The sequence below is a fragment of the Copadichromis virginalis genome, linkage group LG13 (assembly GCF_057382275.1).
Source record: "Copadichromis virginalis isolate Kocher_CV1m ecotype Utaka linkage group LG13, C_Virginalis_male_GT1.1, whole genome shotgun sequence".
NCBI classification, from domain to species: Eukaryota; Metazoa; Chordata; class Actinopteri; order Cichliformes; family Cichlidae; genus Copadichromis; species Copadichromis virginalis.
In genome coordinates this window covers 26,425,292-26,445,854 of record NC_140630.1, presented here as the reverse complement: position 1 = coordinate 26,445,854, position 20,563 = coordinate 26,425,292, and the positions used below count along the sequence as shown (strand labels likewise).

Here is a 20,563-nt window from a genome sequence, read left to right as displayed (position 1 = left end):
AAACCATTGTGGTTGCAGATGCCATGTCCACACCACCGTATTTCCTTCTCTTTATTGATTCTCGTTGAGCATACGTCTCAGGATACCTATAGTCTGTCATATGGAAACATTATCCCAGATACAATACACTGTCCTCAGGCAGACTTCTTGGCTTCTTATATCACATAATGCCCCTTGGTACAGCAAGTAGCATTACATTTGAATAAACTGCTTATCATGTTATTCAATAATACAGAGAACCCCCAACAATCATATGACCCCCTTTAAGCAATGCTTTGGGAACAGTAGGACGGAAAAACTTCCCTCTAACAGGAAGAAACCTCCAGCAGAACCAGGTTCATGGTGGTGCAGGCGTCTGTTGTGACCAGTTAGAGATGAGGGGAGGAAGACAAGACAAAGACGTGCCATGTAAGAGAGCCAGAGATGAATAATAACTCATGATTATGTGCAGAGGTGTATAAAAACATAGCGAGTGAAAATGAAACATTCAGTGCATGGTTGGATTCAGCGTCACCTGATCCAGCCCTAACTATATGCTTGATTTCAAAACAAAGTATTAACAATAAAACCAATTTCACAGGTTACTCTTTTCGTATCAAACGTACAGAAGCATACAACCTATCTAGCTTTGTTAAAATGCCATCTCTTTCTTTACAGCTTCACAGCTAATTTTCTCCTTTAACCTTCCTGTGATCACCAATTTAAGGGCATATTGTTTTTAAAGTCTTCTTTAAGATACTGACGGCTCAGTGAGGGGAGGTGAAAATGTAAGCACTGTAAGTAGCAGCTATTATATTTTCTCCCAGTTGGTGAAAGTTAGTGAAGCGTCTGAGAAAGCCCCCTTTATCTTCTGTAGCCCAGTGAGCCTTTGTGTTTTTGCTCCATGCAGAGACATTGATTGGAAAGACACTGCTGAGAGAGTGACTGGTGTCCTGGCCCGAGGCTGCAGCAATGCATCACTCCACGCTATCTCCTCACTGTTCAGTCACACAGAGATCCCGCTCTTTAACACACCCTCAGCTTCTGACATACACGCACACACACTCAGACCTGAGAGAGGAACGGTCCCACATCATTTAACCCCCTGATTTCATTCTGGGACTTTGATCCAAAGACTGCAGAGGACTTCTACTCAGCTGGGGAGTGTTAATTATCCACATGGAGTACTTGGATGCAATAAAATGTCTAGGCAAAAAAACCCAACAACAACAACTTAGCCCTGTCACTTCACTGGCAGGAGTTTCACTTAATTCTTGCCACCAACTGGAACATTGTGCTCAAAGTCTATTTTTTATTCAACCGAATTAAACAAACGAATTCATCGAAGCTACTTCAAGCTTAGCAAAATTAAACAAAAAGGCACAATTACAATTATCACACGGCTGTTATAATGAACCGGTTACTAAAACGAGCACACCTGATGCCCACCTTTAAAGAGCGCCTGTGCCTTTAAAGTGAACCATTACGCGCCCAGTCATAATTGTTAATAATTACGCCCCACCACCTCCCCCGCGCAGATCCTTAATGAGATGACTGACCTGCTGTTAAATTATGCTCTTAAATTTCCTGTAGATGCTATGCCGCCCTGCTTCTGCGGAAGCAGCGGGGCAGTGAGTAGTGAAGCAGTGAACCTCCTCCCCCCCACCTCCCCCCACCAGACCAGCCAGTCAGCCCAGCAGCAGCCTCTGTAGCCTCAACACAGCAGCCCGTCTATGGGACACTGAGGACTTCATCTGGATGCAGAGCGCGCACTGGTTTATACCCCCCATCTTTGTATATTTTATCGGTTTGATTATTGCTCTTGTTATCATTATTATTATTTAATTTTCGCCCAGAGGAACTTTTTTGGATCGTCTTTTCATTCAGAAACTTTCACCTATGGTTCGCGAATATGGGGTCAAGTTGTGGTTTCTCTCGGGGAAACATCGTCGCGCTGTTTCTGCTGCTGCTGCTGGAAGGTAAGGTTCATCATCAGTTCTCCTGTCACTGGAAAAGGGTGAAGGAGCGCACGATGAAGTTGCAAACTAATGCTAAATGTTGCACTAGTGTGTCCGAACGTTTTTGAAAACAAAATAAATGCTCTGGTCTTAACTATTAATACAGAGGAGACGATTTAATGTTCGCTTCTTATTTTAAACGCGTTCATCCTTAGTATTATAAATTATTCAGACAGCATTAGCTTTAGTCTTTGAGTTTTTATCTCCGTCTCTTACTGACCTTTCTGCCAGAGAGACCGTTTAGCGCAGAAGGAATTAAAATATGTTTATTTAAAATTTATATTTAGTATCTGCAAAGCTGGCCAAGGTGAAGAGAAATAGGTGCTGCCACAGAGCGAGCCACTGAACATGAAGTCTAGATTGCAACTGACAAATACACAGGGCTGCTCAAGTGAAAAGCTAAATTGCAGCATTTTGGAAGCTGAGTGATTTTTAAGGCCTTTTTCCCCCGACGAAGTATCTGAAAGGGCACGAACACAACGCCAGCACTGTGCCACACAGCAGAAAAGTGATCCTTGCATTGTGCGCTGGCTATGCGTGGCATGACAACAATGAAACGTAGAGTAGAATGAATGCAGCCATATATCATAATATTATAATCCCGTCCACAATCCCACAGCCCAACTGCACTAACACTGCCCTCTCATGAAGTCTATATTTAAAGTGTCCCTCATAGTTCAGGACTGTGCCGCCAGTATGTCAGATGTAATGCTCGAACAAATACAGGGTGTTTTTTGGACTTCAGAGGTTATCAGTGCTTTTATAAAGGGAGGCAAACAAGCATTATGATCAAAGTCTTTGAGTGGATCTGGGATGTATAAAAAGATGTTCATTTCTATGTGTATGGAGCACTGCTGGTTTTTTCCTGCAATAAACTACAGGCCTACTTAATCACCCAGGGGAGCAGTTTTCTGCAGAGTAGTTAAAAAGATTAATGCAACTGTTAAGGTAGAACACTTTTATGCAGTGTCCTCTGATTATTTTTTCACTGTTACACGCGCTGTTTAATCAGTCCATAGTCCACACACAGTCAGTCACACGCATGCTGTTCTTACAGACCTTACATGCATCCACATGGCTTTTCCTGCTGGGCTCTGCTTGCACAGTCACCAAAGCAGGCGTTTCTCCTGATATTTATAGAAGAAAAGGGCTGGTCTCGTTGCACTTCATGTGTCAAGGACGTGTTGGTAATTAAATGGGTGCTGAAAGCTGCACCCTACGTGAATGTGGCGCCCATCACCTGCCTGTTTGTTGCAACAAAAGACCTACACTTGTTCAGGGAGGAGAAGAGGCGAGCCATGGGCAGGTGTGCAGCAGCTGCTCCTATCTCTGGGCAAACACTGGCTGTTTGTTTTCTTCAGGAAAATATCGCCTGTTATGCAAGCGGACGGGCCGCTTGGGCTGCTGCCGGGCTTGCCACAAAGTGACATAGTCTGATTTTACCAGATCGATGATTGTTTTTATTTTACCCCACTTTGTGAGGATGTTCTGCCTGTTGTGACTCCTTTAAAACATCTTAAATCACTAAATGGTTTTTACATATGAGTCATTTTCCAAGTAAATGAGTCATGTTGTGATGCACTTTTTGCATCACATTACGTCTAATGTGGATTTTTATTGCTGTTTTAGTCACTGATTGAATCTAAAGAATATTTTTGCTTTAAATTTCAGTGGTACTACTTTGGTAAGCTCTCTGCAGTTTTACCAGAAGGTGGTAGACGGTTTTGTGGTCTGGTGTGAACTTATCCAGCTCCAGCTTAGCATTGAGAAAGGAGTTAGCAGTGGCCTCGAAAAGATCGAGGACTCCTATCATTCTTGTATATTATATGAGGGATGGTGGAAATGAGGAGGGCAAATAACTAGGATAAAATGAAACTCTCTGTCCTGCCAAGGCCCTTTTCCTTTACTGTATGTGAGACCATGATTTAGATATTTTTTGGAGTTCAAACTCAGAAGTCTCCCTCATTGCAGAGAGGAAGATATTGCCAAAAATGTATCTTCAATACGGACAATATATCCCACCCTGCACACTGTTCCACTTGCCAGACTAAGACTAACTAAATGCGCCACTGGATGCCATAGGAGGTCTTTCCTTCCTGTGATCTCGTCCAGTCATGAAGTTCCACATAAATATACATATGCATTTGTCAATTTAGTTTAACTTTAGTTTTTCTGATCTTCAATGTAATTGTACAAATGGCACAGTCATGAATGGCTATTACAAAGGAATTTCCCGGTGGGGTTTATATAACTCCTGCTCCATGTTCCAGTTTACTGATTAGTTTAGTGTTTCTCGCTGAGATCATCAAACAAAGGAAATTGGCAATCAGTGCTCACTTTTGTAGCAATCAGCATTTTTAAATGTTCCTGAGACATTGCCCTGCACTTAAGACCAAAGTAAAGTAGTTCAAGACACAAGCTGAAGTGAACTGGGAGCTGGGACGCCTCTATTCATTGTTCTTTATGAGGATTCCCATTAGCTGCCACTAAGGTTGCAGCTGCTCTTCTGTCTCTGTGCTTACGTCGTTAGAGATCGTGCAGTCACATGCACTTCTGTGTGAACAAAAAAGACCAAAGAAAGGAATATCTGGCTCGTCGTTACTTTGTTTTTATTTACATTTTGAGGAAATTTGGAGAGCTCACTGAAACAACCCTTTATTAATTAGATTAGGCCTTCAGCATCAGCTGGCAGCTTTATAAACAAAGCGTTTTGAGTTGAAAATACATTTTGTGACGGAACCTGGTCAAAGCCAAAATCCACTCCCCCTTTTTAACACACACATTTGTGTAATCTCTTACACAAAAAAGTGCCACAGATGTTTTCATGTAAAAGCATTGATCTGTTTTGCTTCCACCGTGACCTTGTTACGGTATCTCTGACCCTTCCTCGCCCTCTGACCGGTGAAACCATAACATAGAGGTATAGTGCTCCTCCTTCCCTTTAACTCAAAGCGATCATTTTCATCAGCATCTTTTCCTCTGGAGAAGTACCAGACCAACAGATCTCATTTGATACATGGTGCTATTGGATTTAGCCCCTTACAGCACGATATAATTAAGTAAAGCTTCTGTCTTGTGTTCCTCATGGATGCATGATAAATATTGTCAATTTTCCACGCTTGTTGTCACTGTGTTTATTTGAGTGTGAGTGGGAAACATCATTATGCAAGTAGATCAGATCTTTTTTACCGAGCTACGTCAACAGGAGTGCTTTTCTTTTTTGCATCTTAGAAAAAACATATTGTGATTCTTAAAACTTGCTATAGCAAAAAGTTTCTTTTTTTTTTTTCAAAATGTGGCAAACAACAGACTATATTATTTTGATTCAAAACCAGAGCTAGCTGGCGTGTTCCCTCTTTTTTTAAGCTCATGAGCGACAGTAAACATGCTGTCAGCCACAGACACTCTGATACCTGTTGGAACAGCTGCAGCACTTTAGGCTGCTTTGTCTTCTCCCGATTTTCCCACTTTATCAGTCACAAGACTCTCATCCTTCGAGCTTCCCAGCCAAAGTGGACCCACGGTTTTGAAATAACTTTCATCCAAATCACTGCTACTGCCTTGAGACTCCCGAGAGTCCCGACCTCTAATCCTAGGCTGCCATTTCTGCCGTCGCACGGATGCCGCTCCTACCTGTCAAACCCCTGTGTCTGATCCTCTAGTCAGTTCAGGGTCACACTTCGCTCTCATGCATGGGTAGAATCTAATTTGCTGTGGTGAAAGGACAAGGAGACATTGATTGAGATTTTCCCCTCGGGGCATTTAGTCCTCTGGTTTCACATGGGTCTTGACAAGTTGTTTTCCAGTCGTGCAGCAGTGCACATCGTGTTTGACCCGTCATTACAACAATAAGTAAAACAAAGCACAGGCCCTGCTTATCTGAGTCCACATGGTGTGTGTGACACTGCAAAAATGGGAGTGACTCTACTGCCATACTGGTGCCAGAATCAAATTTGCACATTTACTGCAATCTCTCTAAAGAGAGCAAATCATAATAGTGGAAAATGTCCTTAAATTAACATTTTCCATAAATGCTGCTGATTCAAACTTATGTTGCTGTTTTCCCCATCCTCTTCCAGCCCCACTTTGGCATCCATTTTTTTGGTCCTTCTTTTTACTAAAATGGATAAACATGCTGGAAATCTTTTTTCCGTCCTCTGCAACCACCTGCCAATGCCAGAAACTCTGAAAGCTCCACTTCCCTTTGTGCTGGTAGTTCAGTGATCTCCACTCCCCGGCATAAAGCAGCGACTTTTCCCATTGTTTCCACCAGATTCTCTCATGTTAGGACAGTCGTAACAAGCAGTCATAGTCTAGCAGTGCGAATAGTGGCGACTCCTCTTAGTAGTGCCATTTAATGACGCTGGTGCATTGATGATTCCCACAGTTAGGACACCTTATATATTAATGCATTTTTGCTGTGTTTGCTTCTTTGAAACAACAAGACTGTTGATGCTTCTGATGCACAGTATGTGTAAGTGATACACGTGACTGTGTTCAGCCTTGTTAGTTTTTCTCTCACTGCAGTGTTGCTCTGTTGTTTTTGCCTGCTCATTTTGCACCCGACTAAAATAATCTAACAGCTACTTGATAGATCGCCTTGGAAATGTGTACAGACATTCATGGCTCTGAGAAAATGAATCCCGATGATCTTAATGATCCCATGATTATTATTTTTTTGGTTTGCTTTATTGAGCACAATAATTAGGTCAAGATTTTAATTTGTCCAGTAACTGCACAACTAATGACATCTCCATCAATCTCAGACCGTATTTAGCACTGATTAGAAGATGCTACAATACAAACACTGGCATTGTCACCATGATGCAGCGTTACTGATGTTAGCATTCAGAGTACAGAGTAATGCTAAATGTAGATGATAAATACAGTCTCAAAGAGCTGGTAGCATGAGTCTAGACTGCTTGGTGTAGTGTTAAAACAGGCTGTAAAGCAATTCTTTCCCAAATCTGGTACTTTAAGCTAAACCCTTTATGAAACCTGTGGCTGTGAGCTATTTATGCAAATATAAATAAGCTCTCTGTGTTTTGACACGGGCATTTAGAGTATTTGCCTCCTTCTGTGTACATGTCAGTAAATCTGATGGCTTTTTACCACTGCTGTGGTGAGGGTAGATGATTTTATCAAAGCAACCTAATGACTGCTTCATCAAACTCAGTCTGGAGCTCCATGATGTACCACGTGTTCAATTTTTGATGCCACAGTCCTCCCCAGAGGAATCCTTAAACTGAGTTTGTACTTGCAGCTAACCCCTAAGGAGAGGTCCTATTAGATTTCTTGATGACTGATGAACATGGTTCATTGGACCTCAGCTCTTGTATTCTCTGGGGAATAATTGGATTACATTATGTGGTAATTGATTATTATGTTACGGTATGCATCATGGTAAACTGAGTAATCTACCTGGAGCCCGGCTGCCTTTTCCAAACTCAGATCAGCTATCTTATTAATCGGATGAAAACTTCGATGTCTGTGTCATTATGACAGGAAATGACTTTCTTTCCTTATTACACGTGTTGTTTTGAAAGATCGAAAAGCATCAGAGTCATGCCTATATAAATCCAGGTTCTGAAACCAGTGTGATACGATGAAGCATTTGAGCATAATAGGACAGGAAACAGAGGAGGGGGAAAGATTTCAAAACATTATGATCAATATTAGCTTTCATAAGTGGAATTATAGTCGAATGTGCAGCTTTTTAGCTAATTGAATCTCTGAAGAAAACCATTCCAGTAGCAGCAACATCTCTGGAAGCAGAGCAATCACGATACGTTTCCGAGTGATTATTATTTATATCACCGTGATATAACTGGGTGAACTGCTCCTTAATGTGCCTGGCTACAGCTTCTTTGTAAAAGATGATGGATTCCTTGAAAATGTGGATATTGATGGGCTAAATTGTGGAGCAGGCTGTGAAATTACACGTGCACAGTAGAAGTAATGTTTCAGCGTCCACGCACAAGATGCCTAAGCAACTCCAATATTATGTTCGGCGGACGTGATTGCACTTGTGCAGCTTTTCTCTCTGTCTGTGTCATCAGTGGAAAACAATCAGCATCACTGTTGATTAGTGTGGTTATTGATTGATATGCTGCCAGATACACTGCCTGTCCAATGGGTCGTTACCAGGGGCAGACGCAGACCTCATTGACCTTGGGAGAAAAAGGGGCACGAAGCTGAGCTCTTACTGTTGGAGGTCCAGACTAAGAACGCAATTATAATGTCAAGTTATCACACAGCAGCAGCCGGGCAGGGTCACGTTTCCTCATCTGCCACGCTGCTGACAAGGATGCTCAGTGAGGACGTCTGAGTGGGAGATCCACATTTTGTTTCATTGAGGATCGGAGGTAGATTAGTAAGCCAGTGGGTTACTCCAGCACATGAGCTCATAGCTAGTAAATCTATCAGGCGAAGCACGCATTGAGCTAATTGAGTTCCTGTCTTTGTCTGGGACGATGGAGGGCGTCCCACCCTATCAGCTCAGACCTGTCCCAGACATGCTGTGGTCTGTGGCTGACGGGGAGCGTGGTTTCACATTTTGTGATGAGCTTTTGTCCTTTTTGTTCTTTTGCAGTTATAATACGAGACAAAAACAAACACACGCGCGCCAAGGCACGATTAACTCATGGAGACTGCGATCGTAAACGACAACCAGGAAGCGCACACGTTTATAGAGACGTAAGAGGGTTTTCCACTGTTTCGTGTTCCTGTTTTTCAGCGTTGGATAAATCCAGTTTCACTATCCACTCGGCGGTACATGATATCTACAGTAAACATGGATTGCTACATGAATTGTCCTGTTTAAACACTCTCTGTTTGCAAAATTACTTTCAAAGGAATGACACTGTATGCAGAAGCTCAGCATGAGTTTTATAGGTGATCGAAGGCTGTAAAACATCTGCTTATGATGCTAATGTTTACACACTGTGAGCAATAACAGGCCAAGGCTGTTCCAAAACAGCCCACTAAAATCCGGAAAGAACGTTCTTTAGCGGTCCAGAGACAAAGCATGGAAATGAAGCCTCTGCAACGTCTTTTTAATCTTTTCGGTCATTATTTAGACATGAATATAATAGGTGAAAATGTCACCACCAGCTGTATTTCTGCCATTCTTGTGCATCATTTAGAGAAAGTAATGAGTCATGCCTTGGAAAAGCATCATCATGGCTTCACAGACCAAAGATGCCATTTGCTCGGATGGGCCTGCTTGATGCATTCAATTAATTAGTTTTGATATAAACTGCTTGCTTTCTGTTGGCTTCTGTCCTAGAAAGAAATTGAATTTTGAATGATATAAACGAATTGTGTTGCAGGGGGTCCGGCCACTGTGGCTTGCAGCCAATGCCTGCCTTCATAAATGTGTTCAGCTCCCGCTGGTTAACACGTTGGACCATGTAGCTTTATTTGCAGAGCTGCTGTCATCTGCTGTATTCAATTTGTGGCCGTCGTCTGTAAGATTTCTGTAGATTAATTAAATTGTCTGTATGCATCCGATGAGGGATTGTAGAGAGTAGTGGGGGTCTTTTCTGACCTGTCAAATAGAAATGAGTCCAATCGTTTAACATCTTATCCAAGCAGTAGAGACATTAGAACAGTAATATATTATGATAATAATTAAGCTGCTTTTCGAGCCCGTGCCACTGTGATAACAGCCCCCTCTAATGGTTGTTTTGGGTATACAGTTGAAGCCCTGATGCTCAGATTACGTGTCTTTTAATGTGTTTCATACCTTTTAACTGTATAAACTGAGTATAATTACAACCTAAAATAATCTGTGGGCAGTTCTTTACTTTTTTTCTATTTTTTCCCTCAAATCTTTCGTACAATTTCTCAGAAATCTTTTATGCATCATGAAGCCAATTACCTATTTCAGACCTTTTCATGGTATGAAATAGTAAAAATAAGCTAAGATGCAATGGAAATATAATAAAATACAGTCAATAGTATGAGTGTGAATGACTGCATTTTGGCTGTAATAGATTTAGGGGATGGAAAAATCATCCCTAGTCATGAAACCGGCTCCCACCATCCCCACCAAGATTAACAAACATGAGCCCTGCTGTTTGTTTTGCCTCCGGAACACTTTTAATAAAAAGGTCTGCAGCCTCATTGAGCGTATCTCCATCCTTGAGGAAGGACGGCCACATTTTATCCATCAGCTCGGCCTCCTGTCATCTAAGCCCCTCAAAATTAAATCAATGTCTGAAACCAGAGCCGAGGCTTCAACTGCACCAACAGAAATAGAAAATCTAGTTTTGCTGTCTGCTAATGACATTAGTGCGTTCCCTAAATGGTCGCCTACCGTCATCAAAGAGGAACACAACAGGGATATAATTACAGAAGGAACACTCGCATCTCCATTTTCCTGTAAAACACACACGCAGCCTGCTATTTTGCTTTATGGATTACTTGTCAACCCCCCCAACACACACACACGCAGACACACAGACTTGCAGGCAGTGATACAGGTCTCCTCCGTATCATGTTATTCCTTGTAATTAAACTTTTCAAGGTGAACACAAGGAGAATCGGAAACCACATGTTATTGACCACATGAGAAATTCATTAAAGGAGCTGCATAAGTGTCATTTGAGCCCTGCTTTCAATTTCCGCTAACGTGGGAGAGAGATGAAAGATATATTAGAAGAAAAAAAAACCCTGGACCTGTCGTAGTCCATGTATGTGTTGATTTCCATTCAGTGCCCAGATGGCATTGTCAGTGGCTATTGTTGACTCAGTTAAACATCCAGAAAGAGATGTCTGATATGCTGTCATCAGCACCTGCAATGTAATCGTGCCTTATTTTTCAGTTATGGTAACATTTTCCTTAAAAGCAATAATAATAACACTTTTTTCCTGTGATTCGTTTGGTTGCCAAATTTTAAACATCTGGTTATTTCATGTCCACTTGGTGCAGGAGCGACGTGTCTGTACTTCCCTCAGAAGGAGTACATTGAGACTGTATATGTTGGGCAGCAGGCCGGGACACCCATCCTCCAGGTCCACGCTATGCGGGATGATAAAACTGAGAAGCCACACTTCTACCTGTGCCCAACAAAGACTGCCACGCCTCCACACTACAGCTCCTGGTTCTACATGAACATCAACACCGGGACACTATTCTTGAACAAAACCCTGGAGGAGAGCGACTTTGCCCAGCTATGTGAGTTGGATACAAGGCTTTTGATGGTAATGCACAGTCCTATTTCAGTGCCAGGTATTCGCTACACACAAGAGTAAATTAGTTTCTGGACATTTATGCTCTTCGCATACCAATAATGCTCTGGCTTCGAGTTCAGGATGATAATGTGATTGCATAAAAGCAAAGAAGAGCTGTGTCATCAAAAAAAGCACTGTCTGAGATTAAAATGCCTCTTGTTTTTGTTTTGGCTCTGTGTCCCATCAGATCAAAGGTCGTGGTCTGTGAGAAAGTTATTCCTGAATGCCATGGTGCGATCTGAGTTCACCAACAAGCCCTTTTGCCTCATGCGGAAACCTGTGCAGATCACCTTGGACTTTGTCAATGCCACATTGCCTCAGTGTGCTCAGACAGATACGAAGGAACTCTGCTTCCCACACAGAGATACGTCCAACCCACACATCATGGAAAACAGGTTCCCAGGAGCCCTGCGGCAGCTACAGCGTCTCACCAGACTCAATGTCTGCCCAAACTACACCATCTCTTACAGTGTGGAATCAGGTTAGACACATCGGACCAAAAACATATTATCTTGTGAAAGGAGAACCATATGTACAACTACATATGTATGCATGTATATGTATGTATGTGTGTATTACCCGCCAATATAGTCCATCATAGGATAATCAGAAGTAGTGTTTTTACATTTTGGCTGATGCCGGCAGCATCCCGTGAAGGAGCGGAGGCCAATTTCAACCAAAGTGCTCATTTTTTTTTAGTTGTAATTTTTTATGTTTTAAATATCAACACTTAGAGTTTCAGTTTCAACAAACTTTTTCAAATGAATGAAACTTTTGACCCTGGTTTAGCTCCATTGAGATGTTTTACGATGCTGCTTTTATGTCATATTCAGTATGCCACCTGATTCATGTGGTTGCGTCCACATGCAGGCTCGTTTGTTCGATTGTTTTGTTTAATTTTTTTCCTTTTTTCTGCAGACCCTCCGGGACCTTTTGCTGTAAACGACAACAAAGAGCTGGTGGTAAACGCTCAGCTGGACCGCGAGGAGAGCGAATGCTACAGACTCCTGCTGGTTTGTAACGTCCAGTCAGAAACCACCATCATCAAGGTGGAAACGACGCTGAATGTTTTTGTCAATGATGAGGATGATAACGCGCCATATGTGAACGGAACAGACTCGGCAGACGTAGTCATCAGCTATAATCGGACGAAGGTGATTGTGTACAGATGCGGTGTTGGTTAAGTTCATGTTTACATGAGGCCTGAAATTTCTCAATGTGACTTTCTTTTTTTCAGGGTGGAACTTTTGGCTCCTTGTATGTCTTTGACAGAGATCTAACCCCGATCTTAGGCGACAACCACAATAAGTATGTGGGGACTTGGCTCAACACTGACCCATGGATAAAGGAAACATTTGACATAAAAAACTCCTTCACTGAAAAAAAAGCCAAAGGCATTCGAGAGACTGTGCACAACTACCGTAAGTACTCCAAGGCTGCACGCGCGAGAATTAGTTACATTAGGAGATGAGGCTTTTCATGATTTCTCTTGATTTCAGAGCTGGTCCTGAAGAGGAACCTGCACGTGACAGAGAATCGCACCCTGCAACTCGACTACCTGGTCAATGACACCACCTATCCCGGTCTAGAGGGAACAGTGTTGCTGCACTTCAATGTCACCATCTTACCCGTCCAAATCCACTTCCCCAACGTCACACATATATTCACAGTCTCACGCAGAGCTTCTCCTTATGCACAGGTACTCATGACTGCATGACTGCTTATCATGCAAACCTTGAACTTTGTGTTTGGTCTAGATTTAGATTAAAATATATATTATTATAAACTTTTAAGAGAGCTGGGATAGGCTCCAGCCCGACCCAAGAATTGGAGTAGTAGAAGAAGATGGATGGATTAATGGACACACAAAAAAAATTATCTTTCCATCGTGATAGCATCACGGACAGTGACAAAGATATAGTCTGAATCTTTTTAATGATCGTATTCATGACATAATTAACAAATGAATCATTGTTGGCCTATGAAAGGGACCAGGGACAAAAGTCATTGGCAATATGAACCATCAGTGGCCTCATATCAGTTTCTTTATACTGAACTCTGACAGAGAGACTTCAAGAACCGGAATTGTAGGTACTTGCTCCGTTATGATGCATTGGGAAATGCATTTGATTTGACTAACCCTGCTGTACACTGGCTTTATAAGCCATCACATTGCACATGCTTTAGTACACAGTAACTCACAACTACAGATCTCTCTGTATGTTTTAAAAAAATAAAGATATTCACCTGTGTCTTGCTTAAACCAAACCTGTTTACAGTCAGCAGAAGGTAAAACTTCTGGGAGGTTTAGTAGCTTTTATCCATTGATTATTGTTCAGTACTAATCCAATGTAAGTGGCCATCAGTGCAATCCTTTGACATTATAGTTACATTAAAATCCTGATAATAATAATAATAATAATAATAATAATAATAATAATATGAATACATTTTATTTATGGTCAATGGAGCTGTTCTTAAACAGCTCCATTGACCGTTAAATCTACAGATAGACTGCCACCTGCTGGCAGTAAAAAAATAACATCTCAAATGTTTTCTGTTCATTTTCATACTTTGTAGCAAAAACAAAACTATTCTGGCTTTATAAAATGTACCACAATCAGTTTAAATGTAATTATTTGAATTAACGGCAGATTTTTTTTTTTCTTCAGATCATGTAGGAATGAACTAGTAATTTGCATTTCAAATTGTTGTATTCAGTTGTTTACAAAAGGTGTGTGCATTATTCCATCCTTACACTTGTATTCTCCAGTGTCATTCACGTTTTCAATCTCTTGTCCCAACTCCTGTCAGGTTGGCAAAATCTGTGTGGAAAACTGCCAGCAGTTCGATGGCTTCAGTGTCATATACCGACTTGAGGTGCCAGATAAGAACATGTCTGCTGACTCACAGGCCTGCTACACAGCCATAAGCATCACCCAATCCCCAAACTGGAAGTGGGGACATCTGTATGTGAATGACTCTGAGGCACTGCGCAAACCCGAGTGCCAGGACTTGCAGTATCTTGTTGTTGCTCAGGAGGGAAACGAACAGCTGGAGGCGAGCACTCAGATCCACATCAAAATAGATGGCACAGGTAGGTACTACTTCACAGCAAGCACACATGCAGACTATTTTCAAGCATGTTACCCCGATCTCTAGTGTCCTTTAAAGATTTGGTAATGTGCTCTTTTGGCTTTGCTGTACGTAGCAATCAAAGCTGGTCAGAAGAGCCAGCAGGTCCTGTCCTGTGCAGAGAACAGGCAGCGAACAGATTGTGAGTCTACCCGAGGCCTGGGGGCAACAACCGGCAGATGCCAGTGGAGGCAGGGCACTGAGAAAGGTACTTTATATTTCATAAAGACAAACTTTTTTTCTCCTTAACTTGTAACTTTTTAACATTACTGAATGATTATGAGACCTTGGGGGAAGTTCACTAGAACCAGATGAGTACATGTTTTCTTCAGTGTAAGTAATGAAACAAATTAAAGGGCTAAAGGGCCGAATACTGCATGTGTATCCTTTTCAGTAAGATCATTTTGCTACAGGAAGTGGCAAAACATGGTCCTAATTTGGCTGAAAAACAAGTGTGACTAACACCCTACTGTTGCTAAAGCAAGCCAACACTGAGGTGCAGGCTGCTGTTAAAACCGTTGCATGTTGCAGTGTTAAGGACACATGCAGTCAGGTTAAGGCAACTTTTGAATGGGTTTTTGAATGCAAAGTACTTGCAGTTTGGTTACCAGTCTTGGCTGTTTTCCCCCTTGTTTCCTGCTGAGGTTTCTTTCTTTTCTTGTGTTCATATTCCAGGAATAACTGAAAATTATTCAACATGCTCCCCTGACCTGCAGACATGCCCAGATAGTGTTTGTGATGCAGTGGAAAGTAAAGATCCTTCAATCTGCCCGCAAGACTGCACAAGTATGCTTTCCCTTTTAACACACATTCAGTGTATAACAGCGAGAATAAGGACATTCTGCTTTATGTAGACTGTGCTCACGCTGGATTTGTCTCTGCAGAGGAGCCCGTTATTGGAGGCCATGAACGAGGCTTGAGTGGGAACGGGATTAAGGCCTGCTATGGAACCTGCTACTGCTTCACAGAAAGATGCTTCTGTGAGAAGGATGACATTGAGCGTGAGTTTCCCTAAACCACACAGAACTGCTGCTGATTAACTCACTCCGTTTTAACTCTGAATCAGCAAAGCACTGAGTGCTTCTTTCTTTAAAACTGTGCAACATACTCTCTTCCAGAGACGCTATGTGATGACATGTGTAAGACCGTCATTGCCACAGCTCTTCTCCTCTCCTTCATCGTGTCCATCCTCCTGTCCTCATACTTCATCCGCCGATACCACAAGAACTCGCCAAAGCCCCCGATAGCATCTGCTGAGATGACTTTCCGTCGGCCAGCTCAAGCCTATCCCATTAGCTTCCCTGCCAACAATGTCCGCCGGGGCTCGCAGGAATCAATTGAGACCGAAACCTTTAAAATACCTGTAAGGTTCTTCCAGCACTTTCATCTCCTGTGTCTCATATATTGAATCTTTTGAGAAGTACAAACCGTCATTGCCTTGTCTCAACAGGAGGATCCAAAGTGGGAGTTTCCTCGTAAAAACCTTGTGCTTGGCAAGACGCTGGGAGAAGGAGAGTTTGGGAAAGTTGTCAAGGCAACAGCATTCAGGCTGAAAGGAAAAGCTGGATACACCACTGTGGCTGTGAAAATGCTTAAAGGTAAAAGTACCCAGGCAAAGGCCAGACAAGCCTAGCAGCACTTGTGATATATGAGGAGTGAATGTCTGAAGAGGTGAGTGGTTTCATCATTATGATCCCCCCTCTTTTCCTCCGTGACAGAAAACGCCTCTCACAGCGAGCTGCGTGACCTGCTGTCAGAATTCACTCTGCTGAAGCAAGTCAACCACCCGCACGTCATAAAGATGTACGGAGCTTGCAGCCAGGATGGTAAGACCTCCGTCTTCTTGCCATCCCATCCCAGAACATGCGTGTTGCACATTGAGTCTAAGAGCCCTGCTTCTCTGAATAGGTCCATTGTATCTCATCGTCGAGTATGCCAAGTATGGGTCACTCCGTAATTTCCTTCGTGAGAGTCGGAAAGTTGGCCCGAGCTATATGGGCAGGGATGCCAACCGAAACTCAAGCTACCTGGAGAACCCAGACGACAGGGCTCTCACCATGGGTGACCTGATCTCCTTTGCCTGGCAGATTTCCAGAGGCATGCAGTACCTGGCAGAAATGAAGGTATAAGGCCAAGCTGGTGTTTTTCTTTGTAAAATATTTGAACAATTCAGTGGAAGATTCATTGTAAGAAGCTTAAATGTCTGTTAAAGAAAAATGTGAGGCACTTTAAATGAGTGTGCTGGTCCAACAGCTTGTCCACAGGGACCTTGCAGCACGAAATGTCCTTGTTGCTGAAGGGCGGAAGATGAAGATCTCTGACTTTGGCCTGTCCAGAGACGTGTATGAAGAGGACTCATATGTTAAAAGAAGCAAGGTAGACAAAATAATAGAGAAGAGTAGTCATGATACAGGTACGTATACTGACATAGTCACTCAGCAGCATCTCTCTGTATTTTTCAGGGCCGTATACCGGTTAAGTGGATGGCAATAGAGTCTTTGTTTGACCACATTTACACAACACAAAGTGACGTGTGAGTATAATTACATCTTAAAGGAAATATTCTGACATTTTGGACAACAATAAGACAATAAAGCCCATGAATTAATCAGCATGCTTTTTTTTTGGGCAAGAACGCAATTAACGGTGTTTTCCATTTGCAAAAAAACCCCAAGTCTCACTCTTATCTGTTCATAGAAATATTCTTAGGACCTTCTGTATTTTATTCCAGCTGGTCCTTCGGTGTGCTGCTGTGGGAGATTGTCACTCTGGGAGGAAATCCATACCCAGGTATCGCTCCCGAGCGCCTATTTAACCTCCTCAAGACTGGCTACAGGATGGAGAGACCAGAGAACTGCACGGAGGAAATGTGAGCTCTATTCTGTCACTTTATCATATCTACTTTAGCATCTCCTCATTACCATTGAGTGTTATAACTCCCCTGCACCACATTCGGGGGGAAATGACTCAGCTGGGAGGATTAAATGATACTCACTGTATTTCACCCACTTGAACCGTGCTCCTCTTTTCCAGGTATAACCTCATGCTCCGATGCTGGAAGCAAGAACCGGACAAGAGGCAGACGTTTGCAGACATCAGCAAAGAACTGGAGAAGATGATGGTGAAAAGTCGGGTATGTTGAAGCTTTAAAATACCTTGTAGTGCTTTATTCATTTCTCTCCCCGACAAGGAAGCAGGGGAGCTATAAATCAGCCTCTTTCTGTGTGTTACTGGCGCGATTTTGACAACACTTCAGTGAAGATCTGACAGATACAAGTTTGAGGGGTTTTCCTTTCAGATTTGGAGCAAGTCTAAAATAAGCAGTGTATCGTTTTTTAAGGACAGCATGTGCTATGTTGTATGAACTGTCACTCTCCCCAAATCTCCTAAGATACCATAATTAGTGTTTGAAGAGCAATCCTAAATGTGGCCTTGGGCAGTGTAATCACAGAGCATGCCAGTCAGGCTCCTGCTGCAGAAGTGAGGCTAAATATAGAGCGTTTGAGCAGATGGGAATGCAGGCATCCTATAACGCAGCGGGCTCGTTCTTCACTGTTATCAATACCAGATAATGAGCAAGACTCTGGATGTGGTAAAGAGAACAATTTGGCAGAAATGTCTGCTGGAGCTTGCAGTCAGTGCACGGGTCACTCGTCCGACCTTTGCATGCTACAATCCCCCTCCTCCTTAATCAGCCTAATCACACCCTCATCTGCTCTTGTCAGGATTACCTGGATCTGGCGGCGTCCACTCCAGCCGATGCCCTGCTGTATGACGACGCCCTCTCTGAAGAGGACACACCACTAGTGGACTGTAATAACGCCCCTCTCCCTCGAACCCTCCCCTCCACATGGATTGAAAACAAGCTCTATGGTAGAATCTCCCATGCATTTACTCGATTTTAGAAACAGGACACACTACACAAGCTCTCTTTTTTGGCAAGTTGTGATTGGCTTTTTTTTTTTTTTTTTTTTTCCCGTAGTCAAGTGTGTGTGACTGTGATCTAGGCATGCCTTTCGCTAATGCTGACATAGCTCCCATTTCATCGTAAATGAGAGGCTCAGCTTAAAAAAAAAAAAAGCTCCTGTGTCTTGACTTTTTCTTTGTTTTATTCGGACCTGCTTCTAATGTACACAAGCACTGACCAAAAATTGCTATATTTGTAAATATTGAATATAAATCTCCTTCATTCTTATTTATAATCCACTCCTCATACTCATGCTTCATCTGCATTTTTAATTTGTAAATAGTTTTGTTTGTTTCCCCCCCATTCATTTCCACATTGTCCTCATCTCGTCATTTATTTGCACTGGAGGAAACGGTGTGTAACATTTGAAACAGGTCCTCGCTGATTCAATCACTCATTGTGGTTTGAATTCCAGATTGTGATAAATTTCCTGTCTTTCTAATGTACATTAGCTCTTAATCCATTATGATGAACAGAGAAACAGTAAGGCTTTTGAATGCAACTCTCAGCATGTTGCATATTGCCCCGAGCGAAATGTAGGGGCAATAGTAACAATGCAGGCTTAATAAATGACAAAAAAAAAAAAGGAAAATAATAAATTATATTATCATTTATTCTGTGTCGCATATACAATACAAAGCCATAACTTTACACTTCTCAGAATCAGATCAGGATTTGTTTTGGAGAGTTTTGTTTGAGAACCTTACTGTCTGCACGCTGTTTTTCTTTCACTGAGTGCAGAAAAATGATGTGTTCTCATTTTTAGGCATGTCATACCCCAACTGGCCCGAGACGAGCCCGGTACTGCTCAACAGACATGATGCCACTAATCCGGTCTTTACAAGATATGCCAATGATAGTGTTTATGCAAACTGGATGGCTTTGCCTTCACCCGCAAAAGCTGTGGACAAGCTTGATAGCTAAAGACAGACCGACCCTGTAGAAAAGACGACTAAGTGGTATAGATGTGTATATTTCTGTAAGACTGTACATAAACGATCTGATGCTAAAGTTGGTTCCCTTTTATTTCTGTTGCACGGGTAAGCAACCTTTCCGACTGGGGTCTTTTTGCTGCGAAACCAGCTGGACCAACATAGACCATGCTTCACTCAGCTCTTCAGTATGTTAATTATTATTACCTCACTGGTTATGTCGGCCAAACTGTATCACTGCATGACTATTGTACCAGATTGTATGTCAGTGTCAATGTCTTTTAAGTGCCTGTGCTGCTTCTACAATAGCTTCCAAATGTTCATGTGTGACTTTGAAGTTTCAAGCCCAGGAATTAAAGGGGACGTCTTTACCATCACCTGTTGTAGAAAGCTGGGATTGAGTGGACAAAAATGAAATGCTGAACTTATTCTGAAAATTTAAAAAATAAAATAAAAAGTTTCTACTTTAGAGGATTGTGCTCCTCAAAATGTCAAAGACCCTTTATTTTGTGTTTCTCCCGCGAGATGTCTTGAAACTGGTCTCACCAAAGAAAAGTAAAGCAGACATGTTCAGTGAATGGGTTTTTCTTACTTTTGCTCTTGTTTTTTCACATTGAAAACATCATCTTTTGAATGCCACTCCAGTGAAAGGACACGAGGATTAATGTAGACTTAATGTTATAGCTCACATTGTCCTTCACTGTAATGGCAGCCTTTGTGGAAAAATATGATTCTGTAAACCAACTCGTGTCCTTGCTGTTATGTTGTTATTATTTGTTATGTTCCAGTTATTAATAAATATTTAAAAAATGTGCAATTTGTCTGTTCCCCTTATATTTCTAAAAAAATAATTATTATATCTAACAATAAAATTTTATATATATATATTGTAGATCTACAGGGGATCCAGGTTTCAAGCTTGGCCATGATCCTATTTTTCAGGTCAGTTCCTCTCGCACATGAGCGGGACACAGAAAGGAATTGGCAAGAATACCAGAGGCGCAAAACACCAGCTACTGGTAGACAGAACAGTCAGCCGAGACTGCAAGACCAGACTGACCAACCTGTGCACTGCCTGGATTGATTACAAGAAGGCCTATGACTCAATGCCCCACAGCTGGATACTGGAATGCCTAGAATTGTACAAGATCAATGGGACCCTAAGAGCCTTCATCAGGAACTCAATGGGGATGTGGCGTACAACACTAGAGGCCAACTCCAAGCCCATAGCACAAGTCACCATCAAGTGCGGGATCTACCAAGGAGATGCTCTGTCCCCACTGCTGTTCTGCATA

The 20,563-nt window shown here is 42.2% G+C and overlaps 1 protein-coding gene across 1 annotated transcript; it reads left to right on the top strand.

The window, feature by feature from the left end:
• The first annotated feature begins 1,668 nt into the window (after window positions 1-1,668).
• ret (ret proto-oncogene receptor tyrosine kinase) lies at window positions 1,669-20,080 on the top strand. Its single transcript, XM_085478263.1, has 20 exons — window positions 1,669-1,958; window positions 10,933-11,178; window positions 11,422-11,715; window positions 12,153-12,388; window positions 12,472-12,655; window positions 12,734-12,933; window positions 14,049-14,331; window positions 14,446-14,577; window positions 15,045-15,155; window positions 15,254-15,370; window positions 15,488-15,732; window positions 15,820-15,967; window positions 16,088-16,195; window positions 16,278-16,492; window positions 16,623-16,745; window positions 16,832-16,902; window positions 17,101-17,238; window positions 17,403-17,502; window positions 18,095-18,242; window positions 19,103-20,080. Exons 1-20 carry the CDS (start codon window positions 1,892-1,894, stop codon window positions 19,258-19,260), a joined length of 3,324 nt encoding a protein of 1,107 aa, XP_085334389.1. The 5' UTR covers window positions 1,669-1,891; the 3' UTR covers window positions 19,261-20,080.
• The last annotated feature ends 483 nt before the right edge of the window (window positions 20,081-20,563 follow it).